This window comes from Meriones unguiculatus, chromosome 3, assembly GCF_030254825.1.
Source record: "Meriones unguiculatus strain TT.TT164.6M chromosome 3, Bangor_MerUng_6.1, whole genome shotgun sequence".
In the NCBI taxonomy this organism is placed as follows: Eukaryota; Metazoa; Chordata; class Mammalia; order Rodentia; family Muridae; genus Meriones; species Meriones unguiculatus.
The window spans coordinates 11,149,734-11,171,729 of record NC_083351.1 but is presented as its reverse complement, the minus strand read 5'-3'; the positions used below and the strand labels follow the sequence as shown (position 1 = coordinate 11,171,729).

Here is a 21,996-nt window from a genome sequence, read left to right as displayed (position 1 = left end):
AAGGACAATATGGACAATATGGACAGCACCGCACCGTTAAGAACGCTGGCTACTCTTCCAGAGGGGCTGGGTTCGATTCCCAGAATCCACCAATAACTACAGTTCCAGGGGAATATGATGCTTTCTTCTGGTCTCTGCAGGCACCAGGCATGCAGACATGGATGCAAACAAAACTCACAGGTGCATAACAGAACTTAAATCTAATCAAGCATTAACAAAATCAGTAGGCAAATCACTTACCACAAAAACATGAGGACTGAGGATCTGATCCCGGGGAATATGTGAATGAATACAGGGTAGGTTTGCTAGCTAGTTTTATGACACAAGCTAGAATTATCTGAAAAGAGGAAATCTCGGTTGAGAAGATGCCTCCATAGGATCTGGCTGTAGGGCATTTTCTTAATTAGTGATTGATGGGGGAGGCCCAGCCCATTGTGGGTGGTGCTATCCCAGTGCTTGGGAAGCAGAGGCAGGTGGATCTCTGAGTTCGAGGCCAGCCTGGTCTACTTAATGAGTTCCAGGACAGCCAAGGCTACACAGAGAAACCCTGTCTCAAAAAAACAAAACAAACGAACAAAAGCAGGTTGAGCAAGCCAGTAAGCAGCACTCCTCCATGAGTTCTGCATCAGCTGCCTCCAGGTTCCAGCTCTGCTTGAGTTCCTGTCCTGACTTCCTTCACTGATGACCATGATGTGGAAGTATAAGCCGAATAAACCCTTTTCTCCCGTAGTTGCTTTGGTAGTGTTGTTCACAACAGCAATAGTAAGCCTGACTAAAACAGTAGGTATGCCCACCCACCTGTAACTCCAGCACCGGGAGGCAGAGAGGGGCTCCTCAGATCAAACTGTATAGCTAGAGCAGCTGACTCCTGACCTTGGTTCAGCAGGAGACCCTGCCTCAGTAAACTAAAAGTACTGAGGAAGACATCTGACATCAATCCCTAATGCAAACATGTGTACCCACACATATGTGAATACACATGTACACACTGCAGACACGTGCACATGTAAAACTTTTTAAGTGGCTGTTAAAGGCTGAGCCCAGCCCTCTGCACTCCTATTAAGTTTGTCTTCTGTCTTCCCACAGCTTTATTAGCCCAAGCCCCTTGCCAGATATGGTCACCCACTGAAGGCCTATCCTTCAGCATCCTGAGTTAATGAACTTCTTCATTTGTAAATTACCTCGTCTTAGGACTGGAGAAGTGGCTCAGTGGTTCAGAGCACTTGAGGCTCTTGCAGGGGGCCTGGGCTCTGTTTCTAGCACTCACTAGCTTAGTTTGACACCCTCTTCTGGCCTCTGTGAGCACCAGGCACAAACGTAATACATATATGCAGGCAAACACTCATACACGTAAAACAAAAATCAAGAAAAAACAAACCTCTCCAGTCTTGTGTATTCCATATAGCAACAAAATGAACTGACAGCAAGTGACCACCATGACGCTAATCTTGGCCAAGCCTCCTCGTGGGTGGGCTTTGTCACCTTACACCAGTGACTTCATCCCTCTTCACCCCAAGTCTGTTTTCCTTTCTGTAGAATGGGGTGCCAATGGTGCCTGTTACCACCAGAAGGGTGAAAAAAGCTGTGCCCCTGAATACGTACGCCGGATAGGGTCAGAGAAGGCCAGATAGAATCATGTGGTCAGGTTCTGTCCAGTAGAATTAAGACAGAATATGTCGCTCTGGAGTAACCAGTGACTCCTTCCCAGGAGGAACTGCCTCCTTCCTTCCCTGTCAACTGGAAGGAGGTAACTCCAGGGGCCAAGAGGATGCCAAACCACAAAGGCTTTCAGTCCTTGTCCCATTCCATAGGAAGCCACCTGCCAAACACCCAGCAGGACATCATTTGTAAGCCTCTGAGGTCTGAGGGTCATGTGATCCCGAGCTAGTGTTACCTTAATTACTCCTGCAGGCAAACAGGGGCAGGTGTTGCCTATTGTTGCTGCAGTTTGCTGTTCACCCCATTCTTCTTAGTTCCTGATGACTACTGCCGGCTTTACGTCTCACTTCCTGACCCTCAGCCACTGTCTAGACGCGTAAGCAGATCCTTCGCACTCATTCCCTTACCCACTCTTGTTCAAGCTCCAAACCTACTATTTGCCACCCCTTGCCAAAAAGCTCGACAATTACCCAGGAGTCCCAAACACAGCAGCTTTTCCTACCACTTACCTGCTCATTTTCTCTGGCAACTGACTAGAAACCTCAGGAAAAATATTGAACCATGCGACCATGAGCTAGGCACTGTGGTCTGTATACTCCACGAGAAGGTACATTCTAGCCACGTCACAGATGGTGACCCACAACTCAGTGAAGGTAAATAACGTGCTCAAATTCACAAGCTCTGAGGAGTTCGAAGCCACAGCTTCAGGTCAGCCTGAGTCTCCGGGTCATTTTGTTTTAGTCTGTTTCTTTTTTCTTTCTTTTCTTAATTTAGTATTTATACAGTATTCAGTATTCTGCCTGCAGGAAAAAAGGGGGCACCAGATCCTATTATAGATGGTTGTGGTTGCTGGGAATTGAACTTTGGAAGAGCCATCTCTCCAACCCTTTTGGTTTTTTGTTTGTTTGTTTTTGAAACAGGGTTTTTCTGTGTAGCCTTGGCTGTTTTGAACTCACTTTGTAGACCAGGCTGACCTTGAACTCTCAGCAATCTGCCTGCCTCTGCCTCCCTGAGTGCTGGGATCAAAAGCATGTGCCACTACAATAGTTTGTTTTTCAAGACAGGGTCTTAAGCATGCCAGGATGGCCTCTTATTCACTATGTAGCACAGAAAAGCCTTAAGGTTCTTCTAACCATCCAAGTGCTGAGATTATACACTGCCATAATTATTCTGTCCTGGGGATGGAACCCAGGGCTTTGTGCATATCAGGCAAGCACTCTACCAACCCAGCCCTTTTGTTTCAAAATTTTAAATAATTTTAAACAGCAACAACTGCCATTATGTGGCCCTTGCTATGTGTGGTCTCTAATGTATATTACATAAGCCACTGCTTCTCATGAACTGCTAAAATGGCTTCCAGGGTCTCCTGCTTCCTCTCTGGTCTCCCACCTCTACTCCACTCCATACAGTGAGATCCTGTCCCTCTCTGCTCAAAGCTCCCCACTTTTCCCAGCCTGAAAGGCCTGAGCTTGGCCCCAGCCCTCCTGACCCACAACCTCAGTTCCTTCTTTCCCCTCCATTTAGTCACACTGGCTTTCTTGACTCTTCAAACACAGCAGCCATGCTCCCACCACACACCTTTGCACCTGCCATCCTCTCTGCCTGAGACCCTCTTCCTCCTCCTCTGCCCAAGACAAAGGAAGTGCTGCCTGGAGATCAGCATCTGGGAGAGCTGGCTTGGACCTCCCAGTTGAAGCGGTCCTTGCCAGTAGTGATTCACTGCTTACACTGCTATCTGTCCGGAGAGCAGGGACCAAGTCATCTTTGTTCATTCCCACATCCACAACCCAAAGCGCTCCGTTGTTGAAGAAATGAACACTGAGCCGAGCAACGATACAGGCTGAACATCCCTAATCTGAAAATCTCAAACCTGTAAATCAGTGCCACAAGTGGTCCATACCTAACTTCATGTGACAAACCACGGAACACCAAAGATGTATAAAGCTACTGCAGGCCATGTGGGTAAGCGAAGCCCCTCCAGTGCATTTTGCTTTGATTTGGGTCCTGTCCCCACAAATCTTTTTATGTATATGTACGTATCAAAAAAAATTGTTTTAAATGAAGGACTTCTGGGATATTTAACCTGAACAGGAAATTAAACGAGGGTGGGGGATAATCCCCTTAACTTTGGCTGAAGATGCATAAATCTCAGCCGTGCTACACAGCAAGGGGTCACAAGACACCAGTAAATACTAGGGGTCCAGGCCAGGCCGTGCCCCCAAGGGTTAAGGGTGCCTACTCTTCGAAGGACGACTCAATCAGGAGGAAAGGGGTACATGAAGAGAACGCGTGCTTGGGAGTCTCCCCAAAGAGCCACTGCATAGCCTCTGCTAGTCTTGGAATTGCTTTGTGGACTCAACAGGAAAACAGGAAATCTTAAGTAGACAACGGGTATTTCCAAGGCCTCTCTCTGAGGGTTCCCACTCTCCAGACAAGTTCGGACATCTGTCCAGGGGGCTGGCTGCGCAGATCTGGGGTGGAACAGACATCCCTTCAGACTTGGGTTTGCAAAAAGCCTGGAAGGTGTCTCCAAATTCCAGCTCCAGTGCCGTTGGCTGGGCCCATCCTGAAAATCCCTGAGTGGAGACCCAAATCTCCGCACAGGCTCCTGAGGCCTCCCCATTCTGGACGGCCCAGTGATCCCACTGGGCCTCCGTTTGCTCGTGCACTATGAAAGCCTTTCCCGCCCAACCGAGATCGTCTAAAGGGAAGAGGAAGAGCAAACCACCGCAGGGCCGGGCCGGGCCCTCAGGAGGGCACGGGCAGCGGCTTACGGCTGCCCGTGTCCTTCCCGACTGCTGCGCCCAGTGGAGCCAGGGCCCCCCGATGAGAGGCTTCTGGGCCGCAGGCCCCGGGCCTCAGGCCCCAGGCGGGGAGACTCCAGTGGGGACGTACCGCCGATGCGTTCTCTTCCCGCCTAGACCTAGCCCAGCCCAGTCCGAAGGGGTCGCCGGGGCGCTGGGAGACCCCAGGACACCCACACCGCTCCAGCCCGCCTCCTGAGCCGGGCGCACCCGCCCCGTCACCGCCCCGCGCACGCGCGCCTCGGGTTCCTACCTTCGCGCGCTGCAGCCGAGGCCGAGCGGGCACAGCGGAGGGGCGGGACGTGCGCGTGGGGGCGTGGTCGAAGGCGTGGCGACGCAGGAGGCGGGATTAGAACGGCGGGAGGGCCCGGGCAAAGGGAAAAATCTCAGCGGCGCGGGGTAGGAAGCGGGTGCTTAGGACATGGCTCCAGTGGGCGAGGGCGAGACCCAGGCGGAGTGAGCGCCTCCTGTTGGAGAAAGACGCTACAGGGTGGAGCGTGGGAGGAGGGGGTGGGGGAGGGTGGCCAGGCGTGCGCTCGCTCCACCGTAAAGCAGGCGAAGGGGCGTGGCTGAGGCGAAGCAGAGCGCCCGCGGGGAGGAAAAAGGCGCTACGGGGCGGAGACGTGGCCAGGAGGCGGGGCTCAACCGGGGGCGTGGCCGAGGCGGAGAGAGCGGGGCTCAGCTAAGAAAAGCCTCCAGTGCGGGCCGATGGAGTCTTGCTGTTGCACCAACCTTAATTTCTCTGCACCAACCAGAACTCCATCGTCGGGAAGTGTCCCAGTTGCAGGGGCCCATTGAAGACTCTGTGTTCTGGCCGAAGACAGCGACCCTCCGGGCCACAGGAGCAGTGCCCGAGGCTTTAAAAATCTGACCCCTGGGAGATCCTTTCCTGATGGTTGAGTGGTCCTGCTGAGCACTCTGCCCTATATTCGCTTGTAAAATGGTGGTGCGGACTGCGGGGAGGGCTGGCTTAGTGGTTAAGAGCGCTTATTCTTGCAGAGGACCTAGATTCGATTCCCAGAACCCACCCACATTCATACAGGCGAAACACAAACACATAAAATAATAATTAAATCCTTTTTTTTAATGGTGGTGCCCTGATTGCTATCATCCTGGAAGCTCATCTGATTCCCCTAGATGGAATAAAACTGAGAACCAGATCTGAACATCTGCTTGCAGGTCTTCTGTCCGTGTCTTCAGAAAAAGTACCTTGGTTCTAGCCTGACTCTAGAATTGAAGGATGGAATGTTTGGCTTGAAAAAGTACCTTTACCTTTATGGGTTTGCATTTGGAAGAAAAGCATTCAGCCAGCTTTTTTCCAAATGGCACAGGCACTCAGTGAGAGGCAGGCAGACCTGAGTTTGAGGCCAGCTGAGTCTACATAGTTACTTCCAGAACAGCCAGACCTATATAGAGAGGCTCTGTCTCAAAAAAACAAAACAAACAAAAAACTCCAAAGAAAATAATAAGCCAGCATTTCAGAAACCCCAGCCCAGTAGAGCACACCTAAATCCCAGCAGCTGGGAGGCAGAGGCGGACTTGAAGATCAAACGTCATCTTTAATTACTTAGTGAGTTTAAACCCTGCCACGCAGAAGAAGAGGACACACGAACATGTTGACTTGAGCTGGAGGGGGTTCAAGGGTGAGGACCCCTTGTTGCTCAATCATCAGAATGGGAGTTTGGACCTCAGCACCCACAAAACAAGCCTGCTGCCAGCACACACTGTTAACTCCAGCTTTTCCAGCTATAATCATGCACACACACATAAACACCTTTTTTAAATGTTACTTAAAAATAGTAACTATGCTCTATCTCTAGGTACTTGTATGACAGTTCATCTCCTAAGTGTAAAGTGTAAATATTATTTCTTTGAAAAGATGGCATATTGACTGTCTTCAAAATTGAAATCAAGAAGTTTTCCTTTTTTTTTTTTTTTTTCTGAGACAGGGTCACACACTGTAGTCCAGGCTGGCCTGGAATTATTTAGCCCAGGTTGACCTCAACCTTGCATCACCTTGCCCAGCTTCTGTCCATCTATCTCTGTCTCTAGCCACCTGTAACAACCTGTGAGATGTAGTTTCCTATGTCTCTATAGAGAAAATTTTACATATTTGCCCTTCCAGTGCGGAGCAAAAGAGCACATACCATGCAAGTATGTATTTTGGGTTCTGTCAATGCTGGGGCATGACCACGGCTCTGCACATGCTAGTCAGCACTCTACACGAAGCTCTGTGCAGTACTCCAGGCTTCTTTCTTAGCTGCCCAACCTTGACACAGCTTAGTGATCACTATATAGCACACTTTAACTCCTCTTCCCCAGGGATCTAGTGAGTCACTGGACAGATGTACATTTACGTAACTTCTCAGCAGTAGGTATGGCTTCCATTCATAGTGTGTGGAGGAGTGTCTCTGTATTTTCAATTGTCCATCCTGTGCCAGCAGAGAGCGAAGTGTTAGCAGGATGTTCGTATTATTCGTTTTGTTTTATTTTATTTTTTTGAAATAGGGGTCTGTGTAACTTTGTCTACTTGTTTTGTAGACCAGGCTATCCTCCAACTCACAGAGATCCTCCTGCTTCTGCCTCCCAAGTGCTGGGATTAAAGGCGTGTGCCACCCCCACCCCTCCACCCCCGTGCTATTGTGATTTCTATGGCCCATCACCAGGCCTTCTATTTTGTAAACAGCAATCTAATAGATGTGTCAGGTGTTGGCTCACTCCTGATTGGTTGTAATAAAGAGCTGATGGCTAATAGCTGAAGCAGGAAGTGAAGACAGAACTTCCTGGAGAGAGAGGGATGCTGGGAGAAGAAAGCAAATATGGAGATTTGGAAGCAGATGTAGGGGACAGACAGACAGACATAAACAGCAGCAAAGAATTAACCACACGGTGGGTAGAATAGTCGGGTTAAATCTAGATGGTAGCTGGGAAGCTGCCCAGCTAAAGGCCTAGGCTTTAAAGTATTTAAAAGTCTTCTTGTCATTATACCACTGGCAGGTCTGAGAAAGTCCCTCTGTACTCAGCGGACACTGCTCGTGCTGTAGCTCACCCCAGTGAGGCCTTGACAAACATCTGATGCCCTCTGCTGGCCTCTGCGGGCACTAGGCAGGCACACAGGTGGTGCCCAGATATACACAAAGTCAGAATATCCTCATATACAAAAATTTAAAATAAAGTGGAGGGCAAATTGAGAAAAAACACCTGACATGCAGGAAAAAAAAGTGTAGTGGTCCTAGTGCCAACAAGGGGACAGCCTAGATCCAAAGCCCGCATCGGCTTCCAGAAGCCAAGCCCTGACCTCAGAATACTTTTAAAAATCAAGTGGGGCAGGAGAGATGGCTCAATGAGGACCTGACAGCTTTTTCTGAGGATCCTGGTTCAGTGTACATCACCTACCTGAGGACTCACAACTGTCTGAATTCCAGTCTTGGGGAATCTGACACCCTCTCCGTCCTCCTTGGCCACCAGGCACACGTGCTTTACAACCATATATATTTAAGTAAACACCCAGACACGAAAATACACAGAAAATTATGTGTCTGTGTGTATCCATGAGTGCGGGTGCTCAGGGAAGCCAGAGGCTTTGGAGCCCTCAGAGCTGGACTTAAAGGCAGTTGTGAGGTGCTGCCTAGGTGCTAGAGACCAAACTGCAAGAGCCAGGCCCTGCAACAGTCTTGATATCAGGTCTCACTAGGTAACCCATATTGGCCTAGAATTCACCATCTCTCCACCTCCACCTCCTGAATACTGGAACTGCAGGTGGGTGCCACCACACCTGGCAGATTTCTAATTGAGGGTACCCTATTGTAGCCATCCCAGTTTTCAGCCTCCATACACAGACGGCATTCACCCAGATGGGCAGTGATGTGGCCCCTTTGACACACTCCTCATGTGTTCAGCGGGTAGGATCCCGCAGCTCTGCTCCTACCTCCCCTGTGCTGGTTACCACACACTATGGCCATAAATCTGCCTTTTGTCCTGAGCCTTCAGACATTAGCGTTTCTTTGTAACGTTTTTTCTGCCTGGCCTGTGTGCATGCACCTTTCACACTTGGGCTTGTGTGGGGTCTGCAGAGACAAGGTTCTCCACTGAGGTTCTAAGACACAATCAGTTTCCAGTGTTCTAAGCCAGGAGGCTTAGGAAAGTCTCCTCTAGACATGCTGAGGTACTGTACCTCAGGGTAACAGGATCAGGGTCTCTGAATGACAGGGTGCCTGGGCACCCAAGAGCTGAGCAGCCACACCACCAAAAACACATCCATTTGAGATGTAGTACACAAGTAAAAACGTTTATTTATTTTTTCATCTTTAAAACTCTGGTCCCACGAGGTCAGCACAGTCTTGACCCTTCAAAAAAGAAACCTTTCAACTGAAGGTAAGGTTAAGTCTATAAAGAAACTTGAGCGTGAGGTTCACTGAAGAGACGGCAATCTCTTATGAATTAATCCTGATGGCCTGGACTTCCAGCTGACAGAGCTCCTTCTGTCAGTCTCTGAAGGAAAACAAACAAACAAACGAGACTGCCTACAGACACGTCCCTCCAGGAGCCACCGGGGGAAAAGTCAAGTGGGCCCGCTATACCATGAACCTGTGAGCCCGAGCAGAACCAGAAGACAGGCGCGCTGGCTCCATCTGTGTTGCTTCAACTTCCCCACAACACTGCCCAACTGGCTTCCAGAGCCTGCCCCACCAGAGGAAGACATGAGAGCCAGGTGTGCAGGCGGACTCCCACTGCTTCCTGCGGGGCTCAGGCGGGGAGAAGAGTGTGTCAGCGGGTCCTTTGCAAGGGAACATTAGTGCGGGTCAGCATATTAGCAGAGCAATGTGTCAACATTTTCAAAAAGCTGTTTAATCCTTCCGGTGACCCTGACAGCCCACTCCACTGCAGCTCAGAGACTGGCTGGCAGTCAGGAAGGCCTCCTCTGGAAGGCATCGGATGGCTCCTATGACAGAGTGCAGGAAGTCCCCTGCCCAACAGTGAATGTGGGATACCTGCCAACCCAAGAGGCAGAACTGAACCCAGGCCACAAACTCAACCTATTTTGTGCTTTGGGGGCTGCGTTTAATAAGGGTCCTTGATGGAAGAAGTCTGGGTCCCTCAGTGAGGAGGGTGATGGGTGTGGGAGCCCTGGAGTGTTTGCTCCTGTCTTCTGGCAGTGCAGCACCTGAGTCCCAGCAACAGTGTGGCATGGTGCCAATTCACTGCTTCTTGTCAGTCAGGCTCAGGTTGTCAAGAGAGCCTGGCAAGGAGAGGACAGCGATGCCCCAGGGGCCAGCCAGGGAGCACTTTGCCTCCTTCCTTGGGCCTGGTGTGGCAGCTCCTTCCCAGAAATCAGCTGAGAAAAAGTTGGGCAGGTCAAAATTGGACCCAGCCAGTGCCTGGCTGAGACTGGCTGGAAGGCGTCCTGTAATGAGAAGACAGGGAAGGTGGCAGTATCAGCTGTTGCAAGCAGACAGAGTGGACATCTTTTTGGGTAGGAGGAGCTTCGAGCAGACAGTCCCCAAATAGCCTGGAGCAGCAGGTGGCAGATGTGGCTCAAGAATCCAATCTGGCCTGTGTGAGGATTTTAGCTGTTTCTTTACAGAAAACAGACCTGTGCTGACACCGCAGAGCCTCCCACGTACCCCTGACAACGGGAATCTGGCATCTTTCCACAATGACCTAAGGGCAGGGCTTAAAGCTCCAGTGAGGCCTTGCCTCAAAGGTTCCCTGAAGATGATCCAGGCCTAAAACCTATGTGTTGATTCTTGACTCGGGATGAAAACTTGACTCACTTGATGAGAACCACACAAGTTTGTGGATGGAGGTCTCAGGCAGTGGGAAGCAGTGAAAATCCTTTAGAGGCAAAGAGGGCAATGCCACCCAAGGCAAGGGTTCTCTGTTCTGTGGCTGCCATGAAAATGTGCAACCAGAGCTGGTCTCCCAGCAGGCTCAGCCAACAATTCCAGGGAACTCAGAGAAACAGTTCTGGCCCCACCCAGCCCAGAAAGCTACCCTCCTCACCCTGGGGATTTGGTGAAGTCACCCCAGACATCAGCAGTGGCAGCGGCAGCAGGCTTAGATTGTGGCCAGGATTCTGCAGCACCTCCTAGTCCCCAAGTTCAGTGAGAGGGAGAAAAAGAGACAGGGATGTCAGAGATGTCCTTCTGGTGGCCTTGCTAACAAGTGGCCAGTCGTATGACCCCAGGCAGCTGAGACACAGGGAGACATGTTTTGGGGACCAACAACTCCAGAGAGCCACATTTCCACCACCTTTCTCGTGGGCCCTTGGTGGCCCCTAGAGAGAAAGCAGGAGTCACACACAAGGTAGATGGAAAAGTGCCAGGGAACAACACCTGTGTTGTGCCCTGCTGTCTGGAGTGAAGAATGCCTCCCCAAAGCCCCCTCCAGAAAGCCTGCAGCAACGGGTGGATCAACTGCCCAGACCCCAGGCCACACACTGCCAGGGAGAGGCTTCCAGTCGAGCTGAGCCACACAGAAGCCTGCCCTGCACCTCTCTCCACAGAGGCAAGCCTCCTCGGCTTCCTGGTGCCTTTCCTATGCTGCCAACAGCTACACTGTCACATCTCATCTGCTCTGGGCTGCAAAACCAGATGACACCAAGGTCCCCAATGGGGGTACCTCACAGTTCGCCGAGTGCTAAGTGTATTGTCTCATTTGAACCTCACCACAACTTCTAGGGAAGGTCAGGCCAGGATTAGTTGCGAGACTGTGTAGATCACTTGAGTTTGAGTTCTCATATGGTTGGTAGGACTATTTCACAGGCCAGAGTTAGCTCATAGACCTGGCATGTTCAGCTCAGGCCAATGAGTAAACCTAGGCTGGCACCCAGTGAGAGCTCACAGTGGTCAGCATACCATTCCAACTGTGGTACGTGGCATAGCTCAGGTGATCTTCACCATAAGCACCATGACTACCCCATTCTACAGATGGGATCACGGAGGCACTGAGAAGGCCACTACGAGCTCAAAAACAGTGAGCTACAGTTTGAACTCAACCACCATAACTCCAGAGCAGACAGCCTCAACAGATGGCAGCTGGCTTACTGTCTGACATCATCTTGTTTGTGAACATGTTTACTGCAGGCCATGAGCACATGGATGGAAGCCACAGAGGGCAAGGGCTCCATGCTCTCCAATTGGTCCTGACTTAAATGATACTGGATTAGGGTTTTCAGCTTTATTACGGTTATGACGGTGTTAGGTGCACGCTCCACTTGTTTATCAGAATGTTCCTCTATCCCTCCTAAGTCAAGGGACACTTGTCTTGTGATGTCTCTGGGCCCTAGTCATCCACATGCACTCAGACAGGGCCCAGGACCTGGGGAAAGGCTGAGACAGACACGAAAGCCCTAAGCATTCAGACTGCTGCTCCTGTCTCTAGTGATGCCAAAGCCAGTGGTCCTACAGGCACACTCTGAACGAAATGCTAGAAGAACAGTTCCCTGACACCAGGCGGAAGCTAACTCTGGCACTTTCTTGGTCAACTTCACATGGCTGAGGGTGGGAGCCTGACCTCCAAAGAGAGGAGCTGATGTCCTCAACTCTAATGACCAGGGACTCAGGAAGGCTTCCTCCCTAGATGCTTTCACTCTAAACCTGCTGACAGTGCTGTGGAAAAGCACTGGTGACACGCCCAGCCTGGAGAGGAGGAGGAGGGAAAGGGCTCCTCCGTGCAGCCCGCTAGGAGAGGTTCTCCGTCTGACAGCACCTGGCGGTGCAAGGAGGAGCTCACACTGGATCCCCTCCTCCCCCGTGGCTTCTCCTGCTCACAGTGGCTAACGGCCGCACCTGGCCCAACTCTCTAAGAACAGCACTTAAAGGTCCTTCTACCTAGAATGCCAACACCCCTGCTCCAGTGGCCTCCCTTCACAGTCCCAGTTCCTCTGGAGGGGCCCCCAAGGGGAACAATGCTGGCACTAGTGATCTGGGCCCCATACATCTAGCCTGTGCACTGTGGTTCACCTTTCCCACATGTGAGCACAGACCGTTGAGGACACACTGAGGCCCAGGCACCCGCATACTGATGGCCTCATGGTCACTGCCTCCCAGAACAGGTACTCTGAAGGGGAAGGAGAAAGGCCAGGGAACAGAGGAACTTCAAGTGTATGTGACAGTGCCACCATCTAGTCACATGCACCGGTACAAAGCAAGTGGGGAAAAGGGAAACCTCATCACCACTGGGGACAAAGTTGCCAGGTCTGGATGCAAAGGTCACCCCAGCACTCACCTGAACCAGAAACAACTGCTGGCTGAACCAGAGAGCCCCCCCCAGACAACTGCTCCCCGGGAGGAGGGATAAGGATGGGGGTCTTGACCCCCGGAGGAGGGGGAAGCAGGCTCAGGCCTCCTGTGCTGGCGGGCCTGGCTCTTGGGGTCCCAGCTGCTCCTTCCTTCTTTCTCATGTTCTAAAGAGAAGAGAAGAATGCAAATCAGCCTTTGTGCCAGAGTCACCACACACTAGAAAAGCCAGGGAGACCTCCAGTCCTCAACACCTGGACAGCCAATCTCGGTCCCACACAGCAAGCTGAGCTAGAAGAAACCTATCCCAAGATCCCATCTAGCACCATATGGTCAGGAGTGCGTAGGATCTCACTTCTCATCACGAAGTACAGGTTACAACCATACACCATTCCACCCACGAAAACAGCCTGGGTATGGACTGGACAGCGCAGCCAGGACATTCACGGAGGGGCAAGGGAAGCCAGTCAGTGTTCTGCCGAAGCATCCACAGGCATAGACGGAGCAGCAAGGGGTTCTGCGGCCCCATCCTTAGACATCTGTGCATAACAAAGACTCAAGCTTGGCCATTCACAGCAGCAGCATCTGGAGCTGACCCCGATGGAGCCCCCCAGTGTCCATCCTCAGTGAAAACAGATCAACTGCATGTGCCATCACGGAGGTGAACAACCACAGCACACACGGGTAACTCTTACAGCATGACACTGAATGAGGGGATCAGATATGAAAGAGATTATGTCTCCCACAAACTCACAGAAGCGAAGGATAGACCCAGTCCAGGGCACTGGAAGGCAGGGCAGGGCAGGGGCTCCTAACCAGCTCAGTCTTCTATTCCTGACCTAGGAAAATCCCATGCTCTTAAGTATCGTTTCTGTGTGTGTACATGTACGTGTGTTCATACATGTGGCGGATGGTGCACGTGAGTGTGCAGGCCAGAGGTCAACCCTGAGTGTCACCTTCAGAAACACCACCCACCTCCTTAAGTCTGATCTCTTACTGACCCGGCACTCACCAGTTAGGCAAGGATGGCTGGCCAGTGAGCACCAGGGACCCTCCTGCCTCTGTCTCCCTAGGGCCGGGGCTATAAGCATGTGCTTCCGACACCGGCATGTGTTGTCCTGTGACATGACCTGTCTACATGGATCTTGAGTTCAGGTTCTCACACACGTAAGGCGAGCATCTTACCAGCAGGCATCATCTTCCCAGCCCGTGAGTTTGGTTTTGAAAAATTCACTGTCCTGCATTTACCATCTGGGTACTTTTCTGTACGTGACACTTCAACACAACACGATAAAGCAGTAAGCACTGTGGGTGAGCCAGAAACCAGCACGAGCCACACTGATGGAGACAGCAGCCCCTGCTTGGGAGCACAGCAGCAGTAGGGGTAGACGTCCCAGCACCCTCTACATGCAGCTAGCTGGGCCAGCTATGTCTAGCTCTCCTGTCCCAGCCAAGTCCCCTCCTGTCCCTGGGCCTCAATCTTTTATCTTTTAGAAAGGGATATGCTGAAGTCGGATGAGAAAATGCCTGAAAACACTACCTGGCCCACAGCTGACGCGCATTAAAGGTTAGTTTCTTCCAAGCAAGAGAAAGAATCACAGTGCCACCAGTCCACTGGGTTGGACTTGTGTTTTCTCTCAAGGGCCAGCTGGCCAACTTCAAGGTCCCAAAGCATCACCAGCATGAAGCAGGAAAGAGAGAGAAACGGTGAGTAAAGAGGAAAAGCATTATTTCAGAGTCACACACTTTCTCCAAACAGATCCTTGATTCCCCCAAATGCCTCCCAACACCACTGCCCCCTCCACTCTGGCAGCCAGGAAGAGACCTCTTCTGGGTCCCCAGTCCACCTTAACCTACTCAGCAAGAGCTGGTGGGGAATGCTGAATGCAGAAACACACAGGAAAAAGACTCCAGGAGCCAGGACAATACCACCAGCAGAAGCGCCCAAGACTCCCAGCATCCTCCTTGATGCCTTCCAACCAGGAGTGCTCCCAGACCTTCCTCATGCAGAGACAGCTTGAGATAAGCACACTGATTCTCCCGACCCACTCCAACAGCCAGGGTGGAAACACCAGTGCTAGTACTGCCTGCCCACCTTCTGCTCCCTCAAGCCTACCCACAGGCCACTGCTTCAGGAAGCCCTCTGTGGGCTCCTGCATTATGGGCCATGCATTTCTCCTCCAGAAGCCCTAGCACCAGGGCATGCTGTGGTCATAGAGTCTGTGCTGCCATTCTGCCATCCCACCTGTACACACTCAGCTCAGCCTGGAATGCCACGGTGACCCCGGCATGAGGTCAAACTGCTGGATCCATTCTGGCTACACAGATGGAACTGGACTATGAAGGGTTTGGAGGGTTGGGAAGCTTTGGGCTGGCTGCCTTCAAGAGTCACAAAACCACAGCCCACACAGCCACGTGAGGGTGGCACTCACTGCGATGTTGATCTTGATGGTCTGGCCCTCCTTGAAGCCCAGGTCCAATTTGGGGCCTTCATCTGGGTTCTGGGCTTGCTTTGCAAACTCACTCTGCTGCTTCACCCACCTGGGGAGGGCCAGGAAAAGAGAGCTGAGGCAGGGACAGCAGCTGCTGTTTCACCTACAAGGTCTTCACTCCAGGACGCCTGTGCGGAGGCCAACTTCCCAACCAAGGGTTTAGATGCCAGCTCTGGTGCTGCTATGCACCAGTACAATAGTTTAGAGCAGAGGTTCTCAACCTGGGGACTGAGACACCTTTGGGGGTCAAATGACCCTTTCACAGGGGCCGTATAAAACCATCAGAAAACACAGATATTTATATTATGATTCATAACAGTAGCAAAATTAAGAGTATGAAGTAGCAATGGAAATAACTTCATGGTCACGGGATCACCGTAACATGAGGCACTGACTGAAGGGCCACAACATTAGCAAGGTTGAGAGTGGCTGCTCTAGAGTTTAGTTCTTAACACTGAGAACTAGGTAAGCCCATGCACACATAGCACCCAGGAGGTGTGAGCGCCGCACTTTTCCCTCTAGCTCCTGGCATGGCCGGTGCCTCTGGCTCCCACCTGGACACTCCTATGCGCTGAGATAGACAGCTGCCTAAAAGCGAAGGGCAGCACAGTGCTTCCTGCCTACCTACAATGCTACTAGCAGCCACTGGGACACGGGTGTCCACACAAATGGACAGGCACTGTCCACCTACCTGCAGTCAGAGGCAGAGCCTGGAGGGTGCCCATCCTTTCATAAAGGGCACCAAAGCTTCTGCGATGTGCCCTGGAAATGTTGGTCCCTCTTGTGACATTATAAAGGAGCAGACCTTTAGAGCCACAAGAGCCTTACAAGGACTCTGGCAGCTCAGGGGCTGCTGAGGAAGAGTTGGGACACCGAAAAGGCTAGGCCAGCTGACATAGGTGGCACACAGCCTTGGGGAACAGGAGAGCAGAAAAGGCAGCCTGGAGGTGGACTGACAGGCTGCCAGCGGACAAAGCAGTCACTGGACAACTTAACCAGGAAGAACAGTTTGTCTAGGTAAGAAGGGAGGAGAAGCAGGAGACAATACAGGTCCCCAAGAGGCACTCACTTGAAATGGTCCTGTAATGCCACATTGAAGTCAAAGGCATCCCCTCGGTCTCCAAAGCCAATCCCAATAAAAGCACGTCGCCCTGGGGGTGAGGGTGGGGGATGACATCCATCAACCTCACGTTTCCGGAGGCAATGATTCTACATAGAAGACCCTCCAAACCCACTCATACCGTTTCCATCTTCAATGCGGACAACGAAGTACCTGCTGGAATCAGTCACACTCTCTACAGCAGTGCCAGGAAACTGGTCCACTGGGGCCTGTGCGAAGAGCTCTCCTGTAAGGACAGGGAGAGGGGGGTGAGCCTGGGCCAGCCCCTCCAGCCTGGTATTATGTACTAGGGCTTTCCTGCTGTGAGCCACGTCACACCAGGAGAGCTAGACAGATGGGCAAGGCCTACTCCAAGATCCAACCAAATCTATGCTTGCTGAAGGGCTAATGCCAGCACGAAATGAAGGGAAAACAGAGTCAGAGAAGGCTTACAGGTGCCCACAGTGTCAACAATTTTTACTTGACAATTATTTCAAAATCAGACTGCTTTAAAATAGCCCCCATCTCTGGCCCTTGGGAGGAGGAAGAGGTTGAGATAGCGTCTTATTATCTGCTATCCCAGAACTGGCCAGGCAGAGATCCACCTGCCTTTGCATTCGGATGGGATTAAGGCCATGCCCAGCCTTGGCTTTTCGTAAAGATTAAAAGTCCTACCTACTCTGGGCCTCCATCTCCACACAGTAGCCCCAGGGGAGGGCCGCCACCACCCAGCCCAGCAGCTTCATCCATTTGTGTAGCTGGCACAAAGCCTGAGGGCGATGGGCCCAGCATAGGTATGCCATGCCTCAGAAAGGATAAAAGGAGCCAGCAAACCAGCAAGCAGAAAGCAGGGCACTTATGGCCCCACAGTAGAGTCTAGAGCATACTAGCTCAGGTCAATCTCAGAGACTAGGCAACAGGACAACCAAACTGCACCCTTGTGCTGTAGATGATGGAGCTCAGTTGTTACATGCTCGCTCACTCAGCATTCGTGGCTTTGTTTCCCAGCAGGCCATACAGGAGGCATGGTGGGGCATGCCTATAATCTCTGTTCTTGTGGAAGGAGCAGAGGTTCAGGGTCATCCTTGGCTACACAGTTCCAGGCAAGCCTGGGCTAAATGAGACTCTGACTCAGAAACAAAGAAAAGGTTCCCATGTGTATGAAGTGTCACCTTGTAGCTGGGTTCCCACAGCTATGGCAAAGACCACAGGTCCAGGAGCCTTTATGGTAGGCTCTGAGCTCAAAGGTATGGGAATGGTGGCCTCAGCGTCTGATCAAACACACCCTTGATATTTGAGAAAATGTGTCCCCGTGTTCTGGGATTACAAGCATGACCGCAAGTGTTTTAGAAGCAGCTGGGTCACCAGCAATGACCTAAATGAAAACTGATGGCCCTGCAGCCTGCAGCTTCTTATCGATTTAATATACCCAGTTTAGGACACTGGCATTTAGATCACCTAGAGGCCTTTATCTGACAGTGGTTCTGCCATAGCGCTGAGCAGCCTGGCTTGGCCAGGGCAGCCTCTCTCTCTTCCACTGATAACTTAGCCCAACCCATGCCCTGTGCCTTTACCTGAGGTCTTGTCCTCCAGCTTGATGTAGGCCACCTTCCCTTTTGCAGTGATCCGCAGCCGGCCACTCCACGAAGGCTGGTCCAGTTGCCATTCCGAGGCCCTATGAGGACAAAAGACACTGAGCCTCCTGCTCCATTCCTCCAGGGCTGGGAACGAGAATGGGAAGGATTGCTTGCTCAAGAGGACAGTTGGCCGGCCTTTCTGTAAAAGCAAGGGCGGCCGGTAACTAACATCTTCATGGGTCACATGGCCTCTGCTGGGCGACTGGACTGTTCCGATGATGTAGCGGAAGACAGCGGAAGAGCTGCTACACATGCTAACGCTGTGCCAAACCAGGGCCTGGTAAGATGGCTCGACAGGTAATGGCAACCACCGCCAGGCCTGACAGCCTGCTTCTGGTCCCAGAACTCCACAAGGCAGGAGAGAACCAGCTCCCACAAGCTGTCCACTGACTGCCACTTACACAGCAGCACGTGTACAAAGACAGATGCACACGAATAAATGTAATTAAAACACATTTTTGTTTTTGTTTTTCCTGAGATGGAGGTCTCAATGTGTAGCCTTTTCCTGGCTAGCATGGAACTCCCTTTGTAAACCAGGCTAGCCTTAAACTCACAGACAGCCACCTGCCTCTGCTCCCTGAATGCTGGGATTAAAGCCATGTGTCATCATGGAACCTGAGTGGTAGATGGGAAGAAGTGTGGCCTCCATGTTGTCTTCTGAGCTCCACAGAGATGTGACAGGCCTGTGCCCACACACATACACACACTCAATAAGCAAATAAACATACTCTACCTGAGGAACCAAGTTCAATTCCCAGCACCCACATGGCAGCTCACAAGGGTCTGTAATTCGTGTCCTAAGGGATCCCTGTGGTCTCTTTAGGAACCAGGCACACATGTGGTACACAGACATACATGCAGACAAAACATCCATACACATTTAAAAATTAAATTAACTTTAAAAAGTAAATTTAAAAATAAAAATAAAAACTATAATAGTTACATTAAAAAACTACTTTTAGCAAGCATTTTTCTCAACATGGCTGTATCTCAGTAACTAAACAAAATCTGAAACTTGTAATTTTTATATTATGAAATAGTCTTCAAAATCTCCAGTCCTTGAAAGTTGTAAAAAATATTCTTAGCTTCCAGGCATTCAAAACCACAAGCAGTTGTAGCTTGCCGACCCCCAATCTGAAGACCACAGTCCTTCTCCCAAGTGGGATTTCCTTTCCAGTTTCCTTTCCTGCCTCCCAAGTGGGATTTCCTTCCAGCAGCTAGGGGCCTATTGTTTCTGCTACGACACTGTGATAGCACGCTGGACAGACTGACCAGCTGAGCCCTGAGACCATGTTGGAGGAAGTACAGAGGGCACAACCTTTGGTAGAAAGAGCTTAAAAGTGCCTGCGTGGGCTGGAGAGATGGCTCAGTGGTTAAGAGCACTGTATGCTCTTCCAGAGGTCCTGAGTTCAATTTCCAGCAACCACATGGTGGCTTACAACCATCTATACCCTTAACTGCTCTCTTCTAGCATGCAGGTGCACATGCATATAAAGCACTAATGTAAATGCATAAAATAAATAAATAAATAAAATCTTTTAAAAAAAAGTGCCTGCTTGTACAGGAGAGAGAACAGAGTGGTTAGGAAACATATTCTCAAATGTATTTCAGGCAGGAAGAAGCACAAGGAAACAAAGATGCTCATCAGTGCCTTCTTCGGCTCCTTTAGCAATAGTGTCCTACTTTAGTAGCAGCAGCAGCAGCAGCAGCAGCAGCAGAGAAACCCCTAAACAGCAAGCACCCTGGGTATTTCCAGGAGGTTTTTCCGGGAAATTACTAAGCAAATGTCAGCTCTCTAGAACTCTAGCTGGTGGCAGCTGCTGCAGAGCCATGCGAAAGCAGACCCACAGCTAACAACGCAGCAGCGGCTCAGTTTCTGTTCCTCTCCCTGACCCAGCGGGCTTCAGACTCAGGCTAAGGAGGGGCCTAAAGGTTAAGTGCAAGGCTGGCAGTTTCTTCCATATCAAACAAGCCTGGCTGGATACTTGGTGACCCCACCCTCTTGAGGGCCAAGAGGAGCTAACACTAGCCTGCTGAACAAACACCCAACAGATCTGGGTAGGCAGCCATCTCTGTTTAGGTTGCCAGTCTCCAGTTTGATAGCAGAAAGGAAAGGGAGCCAGTGGGGAGATGGTTCTGCAGGGATGAGCAGGAGCTGAGAAAACCTGAGGACCTCAGTTTGGATCTCCAGAATCTCAAAGCCAGATGTAGCTGCAGGTATCTGTAAACCTTACACTGTGTGGGGCAGGGCAGAGAAAGGAGGATGGGTGGGGCTAGATGAAATGGCAAACTCCACACTCAGTTAGAGAACACCTCAAGGGGGTAAGACAGTGAGAAGGCAAGACACTTGCTGCTCCTCTGCTAGCGTGAGCGTGGACACGCACACCTACAGACACACAAAAAACGCGCAGGCAGTTGTGGCTCGGTGACCTGGGATCCTGTTATCTTAATATATTTCAAAACTATAGCACAGGCACAGTAAGACGCCTGTTCAGAAAATTTGCCATGAGCCTGTGACACTCTCATAAAGGGCAGATGAAGCTGGCATTCCAATACACCTGTGGTACAGGCTACCAAACAAGCTAGATGCCCCGCTGCCTTCAAGAGCCACCCTTCCTAAGGAGCAACGACCCATCGCAGGCCACAGGCCACATCAGTCATATCTGAAATGCCCTTTTCAGAAAGCGCTTTTCATCTTGTTTGGGTAGGGAGTGCAAACAGTACGGGAGGTGTCCGACTTTGGTTCACCTCTCCTAGAACAGAGTTCTGGGTTCCCTTCCAGAGGCACTCCGTGCGTTTACCAGCATGTGTGTTTATTTGCCTCAGGAGACGCTTACTCAAGACAAGGGCGGTGGGGTCCTCCCGGCTGCAGTAGGTTTTGTTCAGGGGTGAAACTGAGGTCAAGAAAGCCGGAGCCAGGCCCCGGCTCCCTGGGCTTCGCGGGACAGGTCCCTCAGACGGCGCCGGGTTCCCTCCTCTGCCCTCCCGGTGGGGATTCCCGCGGGTGACAGGGTTTTCAAGGATCCCGTCAAGGCTGTCTATCAGTTAGCGCTGTGGCAGGACCTGTACGTGGACCCCGCCGAGGGAACCCGCAGCCCTCTCGGGGCCTCGGGAACTGGCTGTGACGGTTGCCCCCGTCCCGCTGACGCTCACGGCCAGCGAGCCCTCCGGGAAGCAGCCACGGAGCTCCATCCCTTCCGCCCCCCAACGCGACAGCCGGTCCTCGGTCCCCCGCAGTGCATGCCGGGTGGAGTGGGAAAGAGCAAGCCAGAAACGGTCACCTGTAGCCACGGTTGGTAGCCCGCGGCGGGATGCGGTAGACGTGGACCTCTGGCTTGACACAGAGAACCGACTCGTACTCGCCCTCCTCCATCTCGACTGCCAGAGCTCACCGGACTTCCGGCTTCTTCCCCGCCTCCTCGGGACCGGAAGTGACCCCGTTCTGGATTGAGCAGAGGCTCCCGGTCCTCGGTCGCTCCCGAGTGCCCTCTGTCGGGCACTTTGGATCAGAACACGAGGCGATTAATCCCTGGCTTTGCACACCCCGAAAAGGATGTGGTGCAGATCAAGGCCTAATCCCAAAACTGCTTGTGGTTCAACTCTATACCCTAGGCCAGACTGGCTGATTTGCGAGAGGCCCTGCAGCCTCATCCTCCTCAGCTGAACGTACTCCTCCCTGCTAACCCCAGAAGGCTCTCAGAGGCTTCTGAAAAAATCGGCCCCACCATCCTCCACATTTATTATAACCTACTATGTACTAAAGTGGCTTAGCTCAACAGGAGAAATCAAAAGTTTCTGGGTATTTTAGTCACTGTTCTATTGCTGTGAAGAGACACCATGGCCAAGCCAGTACTTAGAAAAATCATTTATTTAACCAGGGGCTCGCTTACAATTTCAGAGGGTCAGTCCATGCCGGCGAGCATGGCGGCATGCGGGCAAGCACGATGCTGGAGACGCAGCTGGAGACGCAGCTGAGAGCTTTACATCAGAGCTTTACATCATGCTCCTGGTGGGCACGGGTGGACCACGACACCCGGGGGCTGGGAGTGGGGGAAGACAATGACA

General features: G+C 51.6%; 2 protein-coding genes across 5 annotated transcripts in view; both read right to left on the bottom strand.

The window, feature by feature from the left end:
• The window catches only part of Crocc (ciliary rootlet coiled-coil, rootletin), a 43,809-nt gene extending 38,977 nt beyond the window's left edge, over nt 1-4,832 (bottom strand). Inside the window, exon 1 of one of the 4 annotated variants that reach the window (XM_021629414.2) lies at nt 4,717-4,832. The gene's annotated coding sequence lies outside the window, so the exon portion shown is untranslated. Of the gene's footprint in view, nt 1-240; nt 3,614-4,554; nt 4,691-4,716 lie in introns of those variants that run through there. The other 3 variants (XM_021629366.2, XM_021629310.2, XM_060379165.1) reach the window with 3 other exon arrangements.
• Nucleotides 4,833-8,730: 3,898 nt separating this feature from the next.
• Necap2 (NECAP endocytosis associated 2) lies at nt 8,731-21,347 on the bottom strand. Its single transcript, XM_021629632.2, has 8 exons — nt 21,213-21,347; nt 17,869-17,969; nt 16,437-16,541; nt 16,265-16,346; nt 15,136-15,244; nt 12,693-12,870; nt 10,467-10,551; nt 8,731-9,867 (listed from the first exon to the last, which is right to left on the bottom strand). The coding sequence occupies exons 1-8, from the start codon at nt 21,302-21,304 to the stop codon at nt 9,819-9,821; spliced, it is 801 nt and encodes a 266-aa protein (XP_021485307.1). The 5' UTR covers nt 21,305-21,347; the 3' UTR covers nt 8,731-9,818.
• Nucleotides 21,348-21,996: the final 649 nt, after the last annotated feature.